This window comes from Solea solea, chromosome 13, assembly GCF_958295425.1.
Source record: "Solea solea chromosome 13, fSolSol10.1, whole genome shotgun sequence".
NCBI classification, from domain to species: Eukaryota; Metazoa; Chordata; class Actinopteri; order Pleuronectiformes; family Soleidae; genus Solea; species Solea solea.
The window spans coordinates 27063410-27084562 of record NC_081146.1 but is presented as its reverse complement, the minus strand read 5'-3'; the positions used below and the strand labels follow the sequence as shown (position 1 = coordinate 27084562).

General features: G+C 38.9%; 2 protein-coding genes across 2 annotated transcripts in view; one reads left to right on the top strand and one right to left on the bottom strand.

Annotated features, from left to right (window-relative positions):
- The first annotated feature begins 6690 nt into the window (after positions 1-6690).
- LOC131471237 (hybrid signal transduction histidine kinase B-like) lies at positions 6691-10973 on the top strand. The gene is made up of 2 exons (XM_058647679.1): positions 6691-6997; positions 9586-10973. The coding sequence occupies exons 1-2, from the start codon at positions 6915-6917 to the stop codon at positions 10010-10012; spliced, it is 510 nt and encodes a 169-aa protein (XP_058503662.1). The 5' UTR covers positions 6691-6914; the 3' UTR covers positions 10013-10973.
- A 115-nt stretch (positions 10974-11088) lies between these two features.
- The window catches only part of mtmr11 (myotubularin related protein 11), a 43583-nt gene continuing 33518 nt past the window's right edge, over positions 11089-21153 (bottom strand). Inside the window, exons 13-17 of the mRNA XM_058647678.1 lie at positions 20066-20238; positions 18480-18650; positions 17724-17942; positions 16601-16918; positions 11089-14438 (exon numbers count right to left, since the gene is read on the bottom strand). Coding sequence (XP_058503661.1) covers positions 13989-14438; positions 16601-16918; positions 17724-17942; positions 18480-18650; positions 20066-20238 — 1331 coding nt within the window. The 3' untranslated portion in view covers positions 11089-13988. The remainder of the gene's footprint in view (positions 14439-16600; positions 16919-17723; positions 17943-18479; positions 18651-20065; positions 20239-21153) is intronic.

Genomic DNA, 21153 nt, shown 5'->3' with positions numbered 1-21153 from the left:
TTGGACGACATACTATACTATGACTTTTTTGACTGATTTTGGACGACATACTATATTATGACATTTTTGTCACATTTTGGACGACATAGCAAACTCTGACTTTTTTGACTGATTTTGGACGACATACTATACTATGACTTTTTTGACTGATTTTGGACGACATACTATATTATGACATTTTTGTCACATTTTGGACGACATAGCAAACTCTGACTTTTTTGACTGATTTTGGACGACATACTATACTATGACCTTTTTGACTGATTTTGAAAGACATACTATACTATGACTTTTTTGACTGATTTGGACGACATTCTATACCATGACATTTTTGTCACATTTTGGACGACATACTATACTATGACTTTTTTGACTGATTTTCGACGACATACTAAATACTATGTCTTTTTTGTCACATTTTGGACGACATACTAAACTATGACTTTTTATCACATTTTGGACGACAGACTAAACTATGACTTTTTTGACTGATTTTGGACAACATACTATACTATGAGTTTTTTGACTGATTTTGGACGACATACTAAACTATGACTTTTTTATCACATTTTGGATGACAGACTAAACTATGACTTTTTTGACTGATTTTGGACAACATACTATACTATGACTTTTTTGACTGATTTTGGACAACATACTATACTATGACTTTTTTGACTGATTTTGGACGACATACTATACTATGACATTTTTGTCACATTTTGGACAACATACTATACTATGACTTTTTTGACTGATTTTGGACGACATACTATACTATGACTTTTTTGACTGATTTTGGACGACATACTATACTATGACTTTTTTGACTGATTTTGGACGACATACTATCCTATGACATTTTTATCACATTTTGGACGACATGTTAAACTATGACTTTTTTGACTGATTTTGGACGACATACTATACTATGACTTTTTTGTCACATTTTGACGACATACTGTACTATGACTTTTTTGACTGATTTTGGACGACATACTATGACTTTTTTGACTGATTTTGGACGACATACTATCCTATGACATTTTTATCACATTTTGGACGACATGTTAAACTATGACTTTTTTGACTGATTTTGGACGACATACTATACTATGACTTTTTTGACTGATTTTGGACGACAAACTATATTATGACATTTTTGTCACATTTTGGACGACATAGTAAACTCTGACTTTTTTGACTGATTTTGGACGACATACTATACTATGACTTTTTTGACTGATTTTGGACGACATACTATATTATGACATTTTTGTCACATTTTGGACGACATAGCAAACTCTGACTTTTTTGACTGATTTTGGACGACATACTATACTATGACTTTTTTGACTGATTTTGAAAGACATACTGTACTATGACTTTTTTGACTGATATTGGACGACATACTAAACTATGTCTTTTTTGACTGATTTGGACGACATTCTATACCATGACATTTTTGTCACATTTTGGACGACATACTATACTATGACTTTTTTGACTGTTTTTGGACGACATACTATACTATGACTTTTTTGTCACATTTTGACGACATACTGTACTATGACTTTTTTGACTGATTTTGGACGACATACTATGACTTTTTTGACTGATTTTGGACGACATACTATCCTATGACATTTTTATCACATTTTGGACGACATGTTAAACTATGACTTTTTTGACTGATTTTGGACGACATACTATACTATGACTTTTTTGACTGATTTTGGACGACATACTATATTATGACATTTTTGTCACATTTTGGACGACATAGTAAACTCTGACTTTTTTGACTGATTTTGGACGACATACTATACTATGACTTTTTTGACTGATTTTGAAAGACATACTATACTATGACTTTTTTGACTGATTTTGGACGACATACTAAACTATGTCTTTTTTGACTGATTTGGACGACATTCTATACCATGACATTTTTGTCACATTTTGGACGACATACTATACTATGACTTTTTTGACTGATTTTGGACGACATACTATATTATGACATTTTTTTCACATTTTGGACGACATAGTAAACAATGACTTTTTTGACTGATTTTGGACGACATATTATACTATGACTTTTTTGTCACATTTTGGACGACATACTATACTATGACTTTTTTGACTGATTTTGGCTGACATACTAAACTATGTCTTTTTTGACTGATTTGGACGACATTCTATACCATGACTTTTTTGTCACATTTTGACGACATACTGTACTATGACTTTTTTGACTGATTTTGGACGACATACTATGACTTTTTTGACTGATTTTGGACGACATACTATCCTATGACATTTTTATCACATTTTGGACGACATGTTAAACTATGACTTTTTTGACTGATTTTGGACGACATACTATACTATGACTTTTTTGACTGATTTTGGACGACATACTATATTATGACATTTTTGTCACATTTTGGACGACATAGTAAACTCTGACTTTTTTGACTGATTTTGGACGACATACTATACTATGACTTTTTTGACTGATTTTGGACGACATACTATATTATGACATTTTTGTCACATTTTGGACGACATAGCAAACTCTGACTTTTTTGACTGATTTTGGACGACATACTATACTATGACTTTTTTGACTGATTTTGAAAGACATACTATACTATGACTTTTTTGACTGATTTTGGACGACATACTAAACTATGTCTTTTTTGACTGATTTGGACGACATTCTATACCATGACATTTTTGTCACATTTTGGACGACATACTATACTATGACTTTTTTGACTGATTTTGGACGACATACTATACTATGACATTTTTTTCACATTTTGGAAGACATACTATACTATAACTTTTTTGACTGATTTTGGAAGACATACTATATTATGACATTTTTTTCACATTTTGGACGACATAGTAAACTATGACTTTTTTGACTGATTTTGGACGACATATTATACTATGACTTTTTTGTCACATTTTGGACGACATACTATACTATGACTTTTTTGACTGATTTTGGACGACATACTAAACTATGTCTTTTTTGACTGATTTGGACGACATTCTATACCATGACATTTTTGTCACATTTTGGACAACATACTATACTATGACTTTTTTCACTGATTTTGGACGACATACTATACTATGACTTTTTTGACTGATTTTGGACGACATACTATACTATGTCTTTTTTGTCACATTTTGGACGACATACTATAGTATGACTTTTTTGTCACATTTTGGATAACATACTATACTATGACATTTTTGACTGATTTTGGACGACATACTATACTATGACTTTTTTGACTGATTTTGAAAGACATACTATACTATGACTTTTTTGTCATATTTTGGACAACATACTATACTATGACTTTTTTGACTGATTTTGGATGACATACTAAACTATGTCTTTTTGACTGATTTTGGACGACATACTATACTATGACATTTTTATCACATTTTGGACGACAGACTATACTATGACTTTTTTCACTGATTTTGGACGACATACTATACTATGACATTTTTATCACATTTTGGACGAAAGACTAAACTATGTCTTTTTTGACTGATTTTGGACGACATGCTATACTATGTCTTTTTTGTCACATTTTGGACGACATACTATACTATGACTTTTTTGTCACATTTTGGACTACATACTATATTATGACTTTTTTGTCACATTTTGGACGCCATATTATACTAAGACTTTTTTGACTGATTTTGGACGACATACTAAACTATGTCTTTTTTGACTGATTTTGGACGACATACTATACTATGACTTTTTTGACTGATTTATGACGACATACTAAACTATGACTTTTTTGTCACTTTTTGGACGACATACTAAACCAGGGGGCTCAAAGTGGTGGCCCGGGGGTCCTCCAAACAATATTAAATTGTAACGAGTCATTTCTATATGTTTTTATTTTTAAATGAATAGATTAATTTTGCATCATAAATATGTTTTTTTTTATTGTTGCATATTAAAACAATAAAAAAAATATTTTGAAATTATCCAATCCAATCCAACTTTATTTGTAAAGCACTTTAAAAAAAACACAGTGGACCAAAATGCTGTCCAGAATAATGGATAAAAGACAGAAGAAGTAAAAGACAGAAAAGCTCACAAGAGGTAATAGTGTACATATAAAGAAAAGGAATTAATATTGATGATATGAGCTCATAACGTCCACCGCAACTGTTGCTTTTCCCAAAATATATATATATTTTTTTTTTACTCAACTGGCCCCCAACTGACCAGACGAGACCGTCAGTGGCCCACAGGTCATTTGAGTCTGAGACCCCTGTACTAAACTATGACGTTTTTGTCAAATTTTGACAACATACTTAACTATGACTGTTTTGTCACTTTTTAGACTTATATATATATACATATATATATATATATATATATATACATATATATACATATGTATGTTCACTTACATTACAATTAACAATGATTTGTTGAACCTAATGTTTCTCACATTAACTAAATAAGAAAATTAAACTATGCCATCCAAGACAACAGAACATGTGTAGATATTTTTAAATTTTAAATTTTAAATTACATTTTTTATTGTTGATAATAATGTGATCAACATCATATACACAAGAAAAAGAAGGTTAACACTATCAGCGGAGTAAATAACATTTTGTATTGCTCTTGAGGGATTGTCGTTTGTGTGTAAGACTGAAGATTCTACAGCGAGACATTTAACAAACTTGACTGGAGTCTTCAAGCATGTAACCAACCACAGCTGATTGATCCCAACATTAGAGGACCTCTGTATCTTGGACAGGTTTAGAGGACCTCCTGGGTGTCTGAGTTTTGACCTCACAGCCCTCGTTTCTCCCTCTCACTTGCACTGATTTTTGATTTGATACCAGCCTCGGAATTTATTCTTTATTTTAATATGATCAATTTATTTTTTTGCTTTTTAATAATGCTTTGGATTTTAATTGGAAGTTAAGTTATTTAGTAACTAACTTTGTGGTTCTTTACTTTAGTTACTGTAATGCCCCAAATACAGCAGAGAGGTTTGGTATGTTGGGACAATGACCAGTAGATGGCAGTATTTACCCAACAATTGTCTGGGGCCAAATTACAAGATTTCTGTTTTGTTAAGAGTTCAGCTGAGGAAACCATAAAGATGACTGTTTGAGTGGTTTATACCATAATGACCCTGTTCGGATGTGATATTATTATCTGCCCTGAGAGATCTGAGGTCACAAGGTTCTCAGTTTTGCAGGTGATTGTTTTAAATATCAGCGACTGGATTGGCTTTAGTATAGTTGGAGACACTCTTGTCCAAGAGAGCTCTTCACTTCTGACTGTGTGGAGGAAAAATCCTTGTATTTAGAGTCTGAAGTCTAGAAACCTGTCTCGAGTGTTCACCCCCTGACCCAGTTCCTGGTTCTTCATTTTACAAGTTGCATGAATGTCGGAGTTCACCTGTGTTGTTCTGGGGATGAGTGGAGAGAGCTCAGGGCAGCATTGATGTACTGCAAATATTTCTGCTCATAATTGAGGTGGCCATCTATCAATCTGGAAATATGGAATTACCAATAATTTGGGCCAGTTAATGGTTGTTTAACATCCCAAGCCTTTCAGATGACCTGTGAGGGCTCAGGGTCAAGGTCGGGTTAATTTATACACACACTTTTAAAAACATACCCTGTTGCCTCAAAGTGTTGTACAAGCTGAAATAAAATAAAAATAAAAATAAATGAAAATGCAATGTGGTCAAAAAGCGCAGATGAAACACTTTGACCTGCAGTTTGATCCCCTGGATCCAGAAGGACTTGAAACATGAAACAATTCATTGTGACCTGTTAAGATGTCGCTGAGATAAACACATCTGAACTTGAGGTGAAAAGAGTTCTGAAACATTCTACTCAAGTAAAAGTACTGGTCTAAAAATGTACTCAAGTTAAAGTGAAAAAGCAGCTTGTTTAAAAAGTACAAGGCTGGGGTTCTTTCCTGTGTCGTGCAAAAACGACACGGAGACACAAATCTCACATGTTCACTTGTTTTTCATTAAAGACACACCTATGTAAACACATACTGTATCAGTCCACATGGGTCAAAGGTCGCAGATGTTTTAACTTTCTCACTCACTCACTCACTCAGGGACCTTAATTCACACCGGTTCACCTGTCCTCATCATTCACCTGTCCTCATCATTCATTCACCTGTCCTCATCCTTCACCTGTCCTCATCATTCATTCACCTGTCCTCATCATTCACCTGTCCTCATCATTCATTCACCTGTCCTCATCATTCATTCACCTGTCCTCATCATTTATTCACCTGTCCTCATCATTCATTCACCTGTCCTCATCCTTCACTACTACTATAATTTAAAAACATGTTTTACTTTCATTCAAATCAGGTTTTGACAGAGATGTGGTTTCTCTGCACTCATTATTAGAGTTTTCTTCAATATTGTATTTTCTTGGATAAATTTGATGATTTGATCATTTTTTGTGACGAAAAAATCAAAGGGAACATATTTGATCACAAACAAAAGTCAAAAGCGGTGAAAGAACAGAAGGACAAGATAAAAGAGAGGAAAACACACTTTTCTTGCTTTAGCTTGAGGCACATGAAACTACTCAGCTGCGCCCCCTGTGTCCACAATCTGCTATTGCTGCAGAAGAAGCAAGAGGAAGAGCAGGACGAGGAGGAGGAGAGAAACAAACAGCGACACGAAATGAAACAGTTCTCCTCTTCCTCTCGTGACTGCACATGATGATGAAGACGATCCTGTGAATGAGCAGATGTAAACGGTGGAAGTGGGCGGAGCTGAGCTTTTCCTTTGTTTGTTTGTTTGTTTGTTTGTTTGCTGGAATATGAAGCAGCAGCAGGTCGCTTGTATGTGGATGTTACCATGAGAGGAAGCAGCATGGATCTGCTGTGGAGGATCCTCGCTGCTCTCAGCTTCGACTGCTTCAAAGATTCGTCTTCGACCAGGTGAGTCGTGAGGGTTTCATTATTCCTGTCACGTGTCCCACTGTTTTCTCCCCCTGTTTCATATCGAGGTCAGAATAATTGATATCATTTTTAAAACACAGGTCAGTTCACTTCACAGTTGTTATGACAACAGGTTTTTTTTTGTTTAAATTGCTCATTTACTCCTGCGTGTCCTCAGTGAGAGCAGCTGGTGTTACACAAGCTAATGAATCAGATTATTATGAGGTAATAATCGGATTCTGTTAAGGTGTGACCCACTGGAATCCACTGATGTTACATGACATTGATCAGCGCGCGCGCGTGAATTTCATCTCATGATGTTGAATACTGCAGCTGTTCACGAGAGTCACAGCTCCAGCACCAAAGCAACAGGCTGAACCGTCAGGTTCACAGGCTATTAGAGCTTCCAGGTTGTTATATATATATATATCTATACACATATATATATCTGTACACATATACATATATATATCTGTACACATATATATATCTATATCTGTACACATATATATCTTTACACATATATATCTGTACATATATGTATCTGTACAGATATATATGTGTATAGATATATATATATCTATACACATATATATATATCTGTACACATATATATCTATACACATATATATATCTGTACACATATATCTATATATACACATATATGTACATATGTATATGTATATGTATATATATATATATATATATACATATATATATATATATACGTATACACATATATATATATATACACGTATACACATCGTCAGATCAGATTCAGGCCTCATTCGTATGTGGAAATAAATCAGATATGAATCAATTTGTGTACAATCACTAATGCAGACAGATCCGATTGGCTGATGCTTCCCTAAAAATAGGAATGATGGAAATACACATAGTGTACACCATCTACAATCACATGACTCTCCTTCAACCCGGTGCAATGGAGGATGAGAGCTCAAACCAGTGGACTCATGCTGAGGTTTCATGCCTTTTAATCCTCTCAAGTGAAGATTTCAAAATTTCATAGTAACCACTTTCTGGGATGGGATAGCTCTTCAGCACATGCATTTCCACCTGGTTTTAACATGCGTCTCTGGTGTCCACATCAAGACCTGATTGCCCTAAGATCAACAACATTAGCCGCACATGAAGTCGTTGCTATTGTACGGACTCGTCTTTGCAGGGGACGATGTCGTCTTTGAAAAGCAGAAAACCAACAACAGCAGAGGAGACTGTGACGCTTGGAGACACCAACGGAGACTGTTGCATTTACACTGATGTTCACTAATGTGGTCACAATGCATCTCTGACCACCTCCCAAAGTGGTTTGGCAGATCAGATAACAATCCATCCTCAATGTGTCTCGGGTGTATTTACCCCTGTAAACACATTTTAATGACAGGTGTAAACGGGCCTAATGCTGCGTTCACACCAGACATGAATTTGTTGCACGACAAGTTTACAGAGACAAAGTCAACGCACAGAAGCCATTTTCACGTTGACCGGGCCGAGTGCGATTTCCACACACATCGTGCGTCACTCGAGTTGAAATATTTCTACTTTGAGGACAAATCGAGCGTGAAGTGACGGCGAGGTGGCCAATCAGAGGCTTCACTCTGGAACCTCAACTGTGCCTTTAATGTCAGTGAGTCACCTTCCAAACTCCAGCCTCACCGTCGCATATTTCCACTTGTTTTACCAGTTGAATTTCACAGGAACAAATCTGTTTTTAATTTGCATGTGACGAGTCTGACTCACTCACTCACTCACTCACTCACTCAAATGTCATCATTTTACCATCAGTTATGACAAAATAAAAGCATGTTAAGTAATGTTTGTTGACTAAAACAGTTGATAATGTCTTAACTCTTAAGGAGTTTTGGACACGCCTTCTCCACAGACTGGATGTAAAATAGAGATTTTATAAAATAAGCAACAACAATATGTTTTCTTGAAATGTTCAATAACTTATTCTTTTCATACCGGTAAATGAGTTTGAATTTTTGTTTTGTATACCTGTGTGTTGCATATGAGGCTACGGCTAACAGCTAGTCTTAGCATAGCATGCTTATAGCTTAGCATGATAACAAAGGAACATAGCTTGTCAGCAATTCAAAACCAAACTTATAAGCTTTTTTTTCTTTTCCTAAATGTCAACACACAGGCTAGCAGTTTCCATCTGCTTTCAGTCTTTATGCTATGCTAAGCTAAGCTAAGCTAACATTAGGTCTCCATTTCCACAATGGTTGAATTCAGCCTAGAAAAAAGTGTATTTGAACATGTGGATGTTTACACCAAACTTTCTATGGATAGAAAACAACCGTGACCTAAATCACAATATCAGTCTTATCAAGATATAAAAAATATATCTGTTATAAAAAAGGCAAAAAAAAACCTTTTAAAGTAGCACATACTTACTACTAAAAGGTTTAAAGTAAAGTTTTGATGTTTTTTATCAAAGAATAAAAAAACATCAAAGAAGTTAAGTCGACTGTTGATTCCATGATATCCAATCATTCACAAAACCAGCTCAGCTTTACAGTGTGAGGACTGTCTCACGCTAACTGTGTCCTCCGTCGTCTCAGGTCTCCAAACAAGCTGAGCTCCAGTCAGGCGGGCAGCCTGGACAGCAGCTCACTGACGGGGTCACTGTCGCTGGGCCCTGACCTTCCACACTGCCAGTGCTGCATCACTTACGAGACCCGTCTGAAGCGTCTCTCCTGCGGCCACCTCTACTGCAGCCCCTGCTGCGACCAGATTGTCAACCTGGCCTTTGAGGACATTGAGGGTTTGTCCGATTATCCCTGCCCCATGTGCAAATCCATGCGCCAGCTGGGGGGCCTGGGGCCCTCGTCCTCCTCCGGGTTCCTCTGTGGCTCCCACAGCATCCTGCAGCAGCAGCAGCAGCAGCTCCAGCAGCAGCAGCAGCAGCTCCAGCAGCAGCAGCAGCAGCTCCAGCAGCAGCAGCAGCAGCAGCACACAGGGAAGGAGTTTGGGAGTTGCTGGGGGTGAAGTGAAAGCTGTGTGTGTTTTGTTCCTGGACTTCCGGTTTGTCTCTCTCTGTCTATGAACTGATGTTTTCAATGCACTTCCACTGCCATTAAAACTACCTAGTGACTTCAGACTACAACAAATGACATTCTAAAAGTGATAGTTTGGGTTTTTTCAAGTGTGGTTTTTATGAGGTACCGACAAAAAGAACAAAAACAAACACATGGGAACAGATTTGACCCAGCAGCATCTATGCCTGCTTATATCCTGAGAACATTAGCATCACTTTTCTCACCATTAAACAACATTTATCGACTGAAAACTTACGTTTTCAAACCACTTTCTCTCCCGCACTAAAGTCCATAGAGAAAATCTGCATTTTTAGGTGTGTGTGTGTGTGGGGGGGGGCAGCAGTGGATCAACAACTCTTGTCTGCTATGATGTAAAAACACTTAATTTCTCCATGGACTTTGGTGCGGGGAGTGAGTCGTTTCTGAAATGACACAAACTTCAAATGTCCAAGTTTAAGAGAGAGTGTTCCAGACATTTTGTGTCGGTCTTTTGATCAGTGGCACAAATCAGTTTTTCCAGTCTGTCGTTATCTGATTCAAACACACCGTCTTTTTAACTCTCTTCAGTGTTGCTCTGATGTCGAGTGGTCATGTCTGACTTTAGTGTCACGTATGTCGCGTGACACTAAAGTCTATAGGTTTAAGTGCCAACATGCATAGACCATTGGAAACTTGTAAAATGTGAAATGACGTCTTATTCGTGTTTTAAAAATCATGCAGGTTTTCTACAAACGTGCAGAGCTTCATTGTCCAGACTCTGGTACGAGGAGCTTTTACATGTGACGTGAATTTTGGATTTTAATGTGTAACATTTCCTGTTGATGTATTGAAGCATTTTGCACTTTTTATTCCGACTGTACAGATCAAACGAGCTGGTTTGGATTTGACATTTTAAAGCTGTTGTTACCGTGCCATGCTACTTTTTTTTAAGTGTCGCAGATCACACTGTACAGTATTTTGTTTAAAAAAAGAAATTAAATAAAGTTTGTGAGCGGAGTATGTTGAAATTACAAGCATAGCTGGGAGTTTATGAACTGATAACACTTTTATTTATTTATCAGTTTAAAAACATGCTGATACAAAAAGAAATATGTACATCTGGCAAAGATTGAATTGACATTCGTACCAAAAACATGAACTTAATGTGGATACAGAGCAGCGGGAACTGTGACGATGATTTCACACCTCTGAAATGTAGTGAATACTTATATTTACAATCATTTCATAATCAATAATTCCAACAACTCGGGTACCTTCAGACACTCTGTTCAAAAACAACATGATTGCATTCATCCGTGGAAATAACACCAACTCCACATCATGTGACCGACAGACGACCTGTTTGGATTTAAAGGTGCAGGACGACAAGTCCTTGACCTAAATACTGGCAGCGTTCTAATGCACCAGCGCCAGGAGGAAATAAACTTTCCTTTGTTTCCAACACTCGTACCTTCTCAAGGTACGGCATTCAAAAAAAATACAAGAAGCAAAAAGTAGAACAATAATAATAATAATAAGTCTTAATTCCACCAAAATGATGGTGCAACGATCAGTTTCCTACTAAATTTGGGCAGAAACCACACGCACTTGTGTCTGCACGACAACTAAAGCTAGAAATGATGTAAAACTGCAGTAACGTCTCAGAGGGCTGCAGCACGGCCGCTCAGATATGAGAACGACACCAAAATAGCTCTCATGTCCTAAATTCCACCACCGACGTCACAGCGGCGGGAGTTAAAGGAGGAAGAAAAGAAAAAGAAAAACAGAGGCTCTCCTCCTCTGTGAGCTGAGAGGAGAAACCATTCTTCCATTTTTCTCCTGCATGACAGAAACGTGATGTCACACACAGGTTAAAGGTGAGTTCAAACAATCAGCTGATGACATCACAGTCTCTGCTCCTGTGACCCTCCGTCTTTGTTTAAAGGGTCATGTGACATGTGCTTATTACATTATTATAATTATTATATTATTATGAAGCATCTTCAGCCCTTTTTTGTTTCATTGCATGTTAGAAACATTTGATTAAAGGAACACTTGATACTTTTGTTTTAACAAACACATTAAACTGCAGTCACTGTTTCTGATGACGGTACAGACGATGAGAAGCGGAGTGAAAACCTCCGACGGCCTTTGAACATCACACACGTTTGTTTGTTTGTTTGACTGATAGATGACACGTGTATCCTAGAAATCAACAGAGATCACAATGTGTGTTGTTGACAGCATGACATTAAGCTCGCTTTGGTACAGTACAGCATGAATGTACAGTAACTGCCTTTACTCCAGCAGAGTAAAATGTTGCAGGACGGTCAGGGCGGAGCTGGACCGCCTCCCCACGACTGACAGTTACACCAGTACAACAGCTGATGCAGTTCAACCGGGTTCACACTGGATGTGTGGCATGTGTCTGAGACCCAGAGCTCTCCGGAGTCGAACCCACTCCTCCTTCAAGGTCTATTAGAGTGTTGAGATGTTACGACGTTAACAGAGGACTTATTTTAATTCTTTGTTCCAACATGTGAATAATGTCGGGCTGTAAACGGGTTCAGGTTTTTAAAAAAGCCGTTATTTAAAATGTACTTGTCGAGCTCGGGCCTCGTCGGGCCTCGTCGGGCCTCACCTTTAAGGCCCGGTTACAGCTCTAGTGTCAGGTTTATGTACTGCTGCTGGTAGAATGTCAATATCATTATCAGCAGATCTTCAATAAAGTCTCTATCCATCCATCTTTGTCTCTGTCCATCTCTGCTGGGAACGACACGCGTGAGAGAGAGGAAACGAGGAGAGACGCCGCAGCAGTGTGAACTAGGCCTAACACCAGTAACCAGTAACCAGTAACTATGATGTCACTATTATAACTACTCACCATTGAAAACATGTCCTGGTTTGTAAGGTCGGACAGAAGTTCGCTCCGAGTCATTTCATGGCTCACAGAGTTCTCATCACAGGAACAACACGAATGCATCTTCACAGCGACTGAGTGGTGAGTCCTTGTGTGTCTGCTGCTGTGTTCACGCACACACACACACGCACACACACACACACACTGTGCACAGACACACTGTAGCAAACCTGTGACACAGGTCGGGAACAGGGATGATCTGATTCTGAGTATCAATGCATGGACCCTGTCACATGCACACTGTCACACAGGTGCTCCATGCATGAGCACAAATGTGATCAAGAACAGTGCACAGGTTACTGTGTACAGTCTCACGGTTACTGGGAGTGATACGAGTATCAGAACATACTTATATATATATATATATATATATATATATATATATATATATACTGTACGTATGACAGGGGACTGTTACTGTAAATATGGTAAACAGTCTCATTTGTGTTCAGCATATTTATATGAGGTTTCCTGTGGCGCTCGGCGTCGGTCCAAGCTTTAATAACAAAACACGAGGAGTGTGACGTCATGTCAACACTGGACTATATTTACAGAGTTAGAATTAGTTTCCTCTCATCTTTAAAAACACTGACATAAGCACGACATCAACCAAGTAACGGCTGCGACGATCATCCATGACTTAATGAATGAAGTATTTTGATAATTGACGAATGGTTTTGAGTTGTTATTTTAGTCATTTAAACAAGTCGTCTGATTTTTCAGCTTCTTAAATGTGAATATTTTCTTTGCTCCATATATGAAAAAAAGGAATCATTTATAACTGAATCATTTTCGTCATTTTCGAAGACATTTGATGATTTCTTGATTTGGAGGTTTGTGAAACACCGATCGATATTGAATGTGCATCAAAATTCACCTCAGTGTTCATCATTATTGACGTTGCGGTTGATGTGCAAAGGCCTTATCGACGAGGACTCCCCTCTGTCCGCTTCACTCACGTCTCCTTTCGGATCACGTTGTGCCGACAGGAGGAGAAAGCGGTCTGAGGAGCGACCGAGGGCAAACATCAGGAAGCTACGGATCCGTTGCTCTTGGGCAGCTTGGCGGTGTTGGGAGCCGGGTGGTAGCGTTGATCGGGACGAGCCTCTGTTGATGAGGAGTGTCCAAACAGGAAGGTGTGTTTGCTGCTGTTGTCCCTGTGGCTGGACCGGGAGGGAGCGGCTGTGGTCGGGGGACGGCCTCTGGAGGAGGCGTGCTGGTGGTTGGTGGAGGTAGGCGGAGCCGTAACTCTGGACACACACGTGCCGTGAGGCCTGGAGGCCGGAAAGAGGAAGGTGCCGTTGTTGGTGTTCTGGTTCAGGTTGGCGTCGGTCAGCCGGCGCTCGGCCGTCTTGATGGGCGGCTTCACGTCCGGGCCGGCGGACGCCTGAGATAGTTTGTCTTTGAGCGCCTGAACCTCCGCGGCCAGTCGCTCCACTGGGTGGGGATGGTTGGCAGAGATGGGATGTGAGAAAGCCTGAGGACGGAGAACAACACGGTTAGAGTTTCCCAGTCAACCTCACGTCTCACGTCTCACGTCTCACGTCTCACGCCACAGAGGAATCAGCATTCTTACCGGTTTCTGTAGCTGCCATTCATTTCAATGGCTGTCATCACCTTTACTGTTTGTATGGTTTCATTCAGGTTTCATTCCAGGTTTTTAAGTTATAGTTCAGGTTTCAGGTAATTTCTTTTTGTCCCATTATTTCTTCTCATTTTAATGCTCTTATCAACATAGAAAAGCGGATCAGCTTTCTTTGTGCAGATGTTTTTTTATTGAGACAATATCTCTGTCACCTGCATATTTGGAGTTATTCCTCCTCCTTATTGTGAGAGTCGCACAATAATAAGAGAGGCTGTGTATCAGCCTGCAGTGTGTGAATAAAGAGTAACTAACAGAAGCTAGGTGGTGTTTTTTTTAACATGACCTGTTAAATCTATAATAAAGAATTATACAGTACATCATTATCACTTTAATTGTGAGTGGCACTGTAGGGTAAAATATTAAATGACACAAACTTCTACAACATGAACCTAAAATGGTATTTTAGTTGTTCCACTGCAGCTCCTTTAAAACAGACAAGTGTGTCCTCCCACGAGAGCCTGCACTATTCTTAACACACATCCACACACCACTGTGCACACGTCACCGACGCTGCTCCACGTCCATATTTGGAGCTGTCGATCAAAAGCTCGGACTAATCTGCACATCAAAGGCCCGTCATCCAGTGACGACGCAGTCGTGATATTCCGTGATATTCCGTGATATTCCAGAGTCTTCAGTAAAGTGTCGTCACTCACAGTTTGTAAATGTCTTCAGTGAATATAAGAGAAAAGCAGTTTCTGTTCACATGTGGAATATTAAATGGAAGGTTCTTGTAAAACAGAGTTCTGTTGTATTGGTCGATTACAGAGAACAGATCAAGATCCTGATTTTGACCAAACTACACAGTAGTACTGTAATAAATCACTGAAAATGTGGAAACCCTGTCTCGCAAGGTTAAAGGAACATTTCACCTTTGCATTACGAGAACACGGGTAGTATTTGGTCCGAGGCACGTTTTAGACCCACTCGTAGGGGGGCGGGGCCTCATTGGCTGAATGTAAACAGTGTCCGCCATCTTTGCTAACAAGTGTCACTGGTGAGCATGTAACAAAGAAAAGAAGGAAGATATTTCTCAACTCAGGGGAAACTGAGGATGGGAAGCACAATTTTTCATAAATACTTCCCCTATTCTAGTCAAACAAAGCTACATGCAAATGATAGAGATCATTAATCCAGATTCTGGTGCATCTCTGGATCCAGATCCTTGGGCCATAACCTACATTCCAAAATGTTGCCTTGAGGATGACAAAGAAACACAGGAACAAACAGATGGAGGAAAAAAACAGGTCGGCTTTTTGTGTTAGATTATTAAAGATGCTTCTGCTGAACATATTTGATTTGCATGTGGACGGTTGTCGCTGCTCGATTTTACCCAATTCCGTAGCTCCAATTGTGACATTTGACTTATGTAAGGCTGACATACTGGCCTTCAAGAAAGGGGAGGGTAATATGGACAAAAAATAATATCTTAAGAGTTAGAACTTCTTAATTGTTTCTCACAGATTATATCGAGAACTCAGTATCACCCACATTAAACACCTCTGTGACCCCTGAACCTCTGAACCTCTGTGACCCCTGAACCTCTGTGACCCCTGAACCTCTGAACCACTGTGACCCCTGAACCTCTGTGACCCCTGAACCTCTGTGACCCTGACCCCTGAACCACTGTGACCCCTGAACCTCTGTGACCCCTGAACCTCTGTGACCTCTGAACCTCTGCGTGTGCCAGTCTCATCAGGTCAGTTAGCATTTAAACCTGATCCAGTTCCTGTCGTCAGTATCTGTACAAACAAAATATCTGTCTGAGAAACATAAAAGTCCCAAAGACTCACCTTGTTTTTGATGTTATGGAAGCACAGGATCAAATCCCAGTTCAGCCATTAAAACCGAGGACAAAAGAACATTTTGTATTTTTTTTAAATCATCTGCTGAACTCTCATACAGGCTGGACGCAATATGAGAGTCCATCAGAATAATGAAGTGACTTTTTTATTTAGATTTTTTAATAAAATAAGAGCATGTTTCCCACATACCTGTGCATGGAGCGCCCCCCGTAGGTAGCATTCCTTCCACAGGCCCATGCAGGGCCCCATCAGTACAGGCAGTAAAGGCTCAAAGGGGTCAAGAGGTCCTTGAGATCCAGAGTTGGAAGTCAGGCCCTGGGGAATCTCAGTCAGCGCCCAAGCTTTCAGCAGCCTCTCCAGGCTGGGTACGCCCTCGGAGGACGGCGCCCTCCTGTGGCTCTTTTTGTAAATGCCTGAACTGGTGCTGCGCCAGGGAAGCAGGTTAGCCGGACAGGAGAAGGTTCCTCGGGAGAAGAGGAAGACTGAGCCGGGGATGGTGTCAGTCAGCTGGTGGATAGAGTGAGTCAGTGAGAAGAGACGTGAGTCGAGGTTTATTTCAAGACACTTGCAAATGGAACACAACACACTGAAGTCAAAGCTGATTCATTTAAGTTTCATTCACTGTATAAAAGCTGTTGGTGGGGGGGGGGTGGCACAAATGCTCAAGATATTGAAAGAATGAACAAACATGTCACCTTCTGTCAACTTTTTTATTGTTATTTTTTTTAACCACAATAAAGTGATTACAGGACAATCAGCAAGTTTGGTTAATTCTTTGTTGTTTGTCGTCTTCTTTTCAAACAATGACCGAGATGGAAAAAGACAAACGACAAAGAATAAACCAAACTTGGTGATTTTCTCTATGTGGTTTGGTGCAGGAGGAAGTGGTTTACAATGCAACAAACCACAGTTCCCAAGTGGAAAAGGCGGTGTAATGGTTAGTAACTTTTAAATATAAACATGTCTGTTACCCAACACAACAACAATAACAACAAAAACCTCCAAAAGTCTTGACTGTGTGACGGTAACTCATATAAAATCATTTCAAATCACCTGAACTACCACTTAAAGTGCTCCCATACTGATAATCCAGCAAAATGTGCAGATTAAACTGTATTTTCACCTTTGTTTAAAATTTAAAACAACACATCCAATAAAATGTGTTGATTTCCAAACAATGGTCAACATCCAAACTGCACAAAATGTATCGTCAGTTCACTGAAGAAAGAGCTGCAGTCTGTTGGACTGAGAGAGGCCAACAGTGGCCACTAGAGGGCGTGTTGCACCATGAAAAAGACGAGACAACCGCTACCTTGTGAGTGTCTGGGTTGGTGTTGAGGTTTCCATTGAGCAGTGGTTGGAGCGGAGGGCTCGGGGGGACGGGTTGAGTGAAGCGGTCTTGTCTGTGTTTGCTGTACTGCAGGGCCCAGTCCCACACCGGAGGAAGAGGAGGGTCACATGGATCTGAGGAAGAGTCGGGATGAGGCCCGTCTCTCCAGCCGTTGACAGGCGTGTACGACTGACCATGGTTCTGAAAAACGTGTTTTTGTGTCATTAACTAAGATAAGAAAGGATTTACCGGACAAGTCAATCAATAAATCAATAAATACCATGATATATATAATATGTGTTAGGAAGTGTTACTACAGCTGCAACTAATGATTATTTTCATAATCGATTAATCTGTCGATTATTTTTTCGATCAATCGTTTGGTCCATAAAATATCAGAAAACCTTAAAAAATGTTGATCGGTGTTCGTCAAACCTGGAAATGATGATGTTCTCAAATGTCTTGTTTTGTCCACAAACCAAAATGATTCACTTTTAATGATTTCTTTGTTCTCCAGAGCAAAGAAATGAAGAAAATACTCACATTTAGGAAACTTAAACAATCGGAAATCTGGTTTTAATCATGAAAAAAGCATCAAACCGATGATCAAAATAGTTGTTGATTAATTTAGTAATGGATTAATTGTTTCAGCTCTAAGTGTAACTGTTAATGTAAAATGTAATTCACAATGAGTTAGACTTTAATTTAATTTGTCAGGACAAGTCAAAGCTGGTCTACCTGCGAGCGTTTGCATCTCTCTCGTTGGCAGTTGGCCAGGAAGCTGGAGAAGAGCGGCAGCTGGACGCTGTCGTGCAGCGCTAACAGGAAGTCCTCGGTCAGCTGGAAGCGAGAGGGATACTGGGACCACAACTGCCACACACAGTCCAAAAAGAGCAGGAAGACTGGAGCCTGCACGGAATGACAGATGGATGTGAGGACGGATTGAAAGGAGAAGGACAGAAATAGACCAAAGAAGGACAAGACAGAGGAAGGGAAAGAGACGATATTAAGTGATTGGAGTGAAGGGAAATATTAGGAGAAAATAAGGTTGATGAAAGGATAAGAAGGAAAGGGATTAAAATGACATTTTTAACTTGTCCTATGTTAAACTTAAGAGTGAAATATGTCTCACTTTAAAGTGACAGTGCAGGGTTTTTGAGGTACTGATGGATATTCAGCGCTGAAATCTATGCTAAAATCTACAATATCTTTAGATCAAGATTTCTGCCAGAAAAGTTTGTGTCAATTTGTAACTTGACTTCATAATCACTGCAACAAAACAACGATTTTACGTCTGTTGATCTACTGCTGCCTCCATAAGTAACTTCAAACGTGTTATTTTGTGAATTTGGTGTTTGACAGAAACTTAGACTAGAAATTATTATGTCCCCACAAACTGAGAATTCAGATTTTCTCTGTGGCCTTTTCATGTGAGAGTGAGTGGTTTACAAACTTCAGACAATCGTCTGTCTGTCTGTCTGTCTGTCTGTCTGTCTGTCTGTCACACGCTCATTCCAAACAGAAAAAGATGACAATGTGTTAGTGCCGAGGCTGGGCGATATTACTAAGAAATAATATCTGGATATTTTAGGCAATCTCCTGATAAGTGAGATATTTGTGGATATAAAGCTGCACACAGGTTGTTTCTCTGGACATGAAAAGTTCCCTTTTGAGACGTTTCTGCTTCTCAAAGGAGTGCGACATTAAATAAAGAAAGAAAGAAAATGTATGATCAGGCTGGACTTTTATGATCTGTATTACATGATCTTAAAATACACTTATTATTACTTTTCATTTCAGGTAATACCGGCTTTATTTCTTTGGCTCTTTTTATTGTTAAATGAAGGATATTTACGTGTCAAATACGTGTTGTTATTAATTGTATATGCAGTAAAATTATGTCAATTCCATGTGTTTGTTTCAATCAATAAATATAATATTTAATTTATCATATTTAATAGTGTATTTGACTAATGTATTCAATATAATAAATACGATTATTATTATAAATGCAACAGCCTTTAAAACCAGGAAACGTCATCACAAACACCTTAATATCTAAGATGGTATCTCGTCTCATGTCTTGATATAGATATAATATCAATACATTGTCCAGCCCTAGTTAGTATCTCATTTAATTATATATAGCTATTCTATATTCTATAGCCATTATAGAAATATGTTGGAAAATATTTTAAAAAAAGATTGAAAATCCATATTTAATTATTAGAAAACCCTGTTCATGTATAAGAGCGCTGTATAAACACTGTGGCTGTCTTGTGGACTTGTGTCTTGTGTTTTCCGTGTGGAGCGTGACCTCTGACCTCCTCTTTGTCGTTGTCACGGTGATAGTTGATGCGGCTGTAGAAGCGGTGGCCGGCCATCACCCACTCCTTCTGCACCAGGCCCTGGAAACCGCGCTGGGTGCGACAGTGAGGGTCACACATGACCTGCACCAGGCTGGACACCACACAGCTCACGTCCCGGTCCTCTGCCTCTGCGACACCAGAGAACAATCAGTGGATACAAGCAGATGACACAGATGTGACACTGCTGGTTGTTTATAGTGCTTGTTGTTGTTAATCCGCCCTCCCTTCAGTAACAGTCCACTTCCAGGACTCTGAAGAGGAACCGTTTGACCCGCTCTCCTCTGACAGGAGACTGAGGTCCATTCAAGACCAAAACCTCTTGCTACAAAACCAGGGTCAGGGTCCCCCTCTTACTTTTACCTCACTGAAATTAGAATAGTTATAAACTTCCAAGTTCAAATTGTGCAAATGGTACCGTCTTCTTTCCTCTACTCTTTATAATAATGGCCCTCTTATTTTCTTTTGCATTTTCTTGTTACTTTGCTCTAATGACAAGAACAAACTCCTCATATTATTGTCACATTACATTGATTGTACTTTGTCATGTGTGTAACTGTAATAAGTGACTTCTCTTATCTCACATGCTTAGGAAAACAATCATAATGAAGGACAAACACAAAAATGCAAAACTCTGCAGGGTGATCTTATCATCTGTTCTTGTGTTTTATGATCAATCAGCCAAAGACTTTCACATTGCATTATTTACCAGTCCTCAGATGATTCACATTTTTATTTCAGTTTAATTCCACAAGCCATGATTATAACACAAGGCCAGCCAATAATCTTCATTTTACCTTTTTCAGAACAAACATTTCAAAATGTCCCTTTTCATTCCCAGGACCTCTGTTGGATCATTTTACCTTTTTAGATTATACAATGACAGTAATACTTTGAATTAAAAACATGCTGTTTCATACTCACTCTCACTGACATGACACATTGTTTACTTGTTTACTTGACTTTTATATTCATGATGCCTCATATTAAGAGAGCACACAATAAGAGGGTTTATTGTTCCCCCTTATTATACTATATATATATAT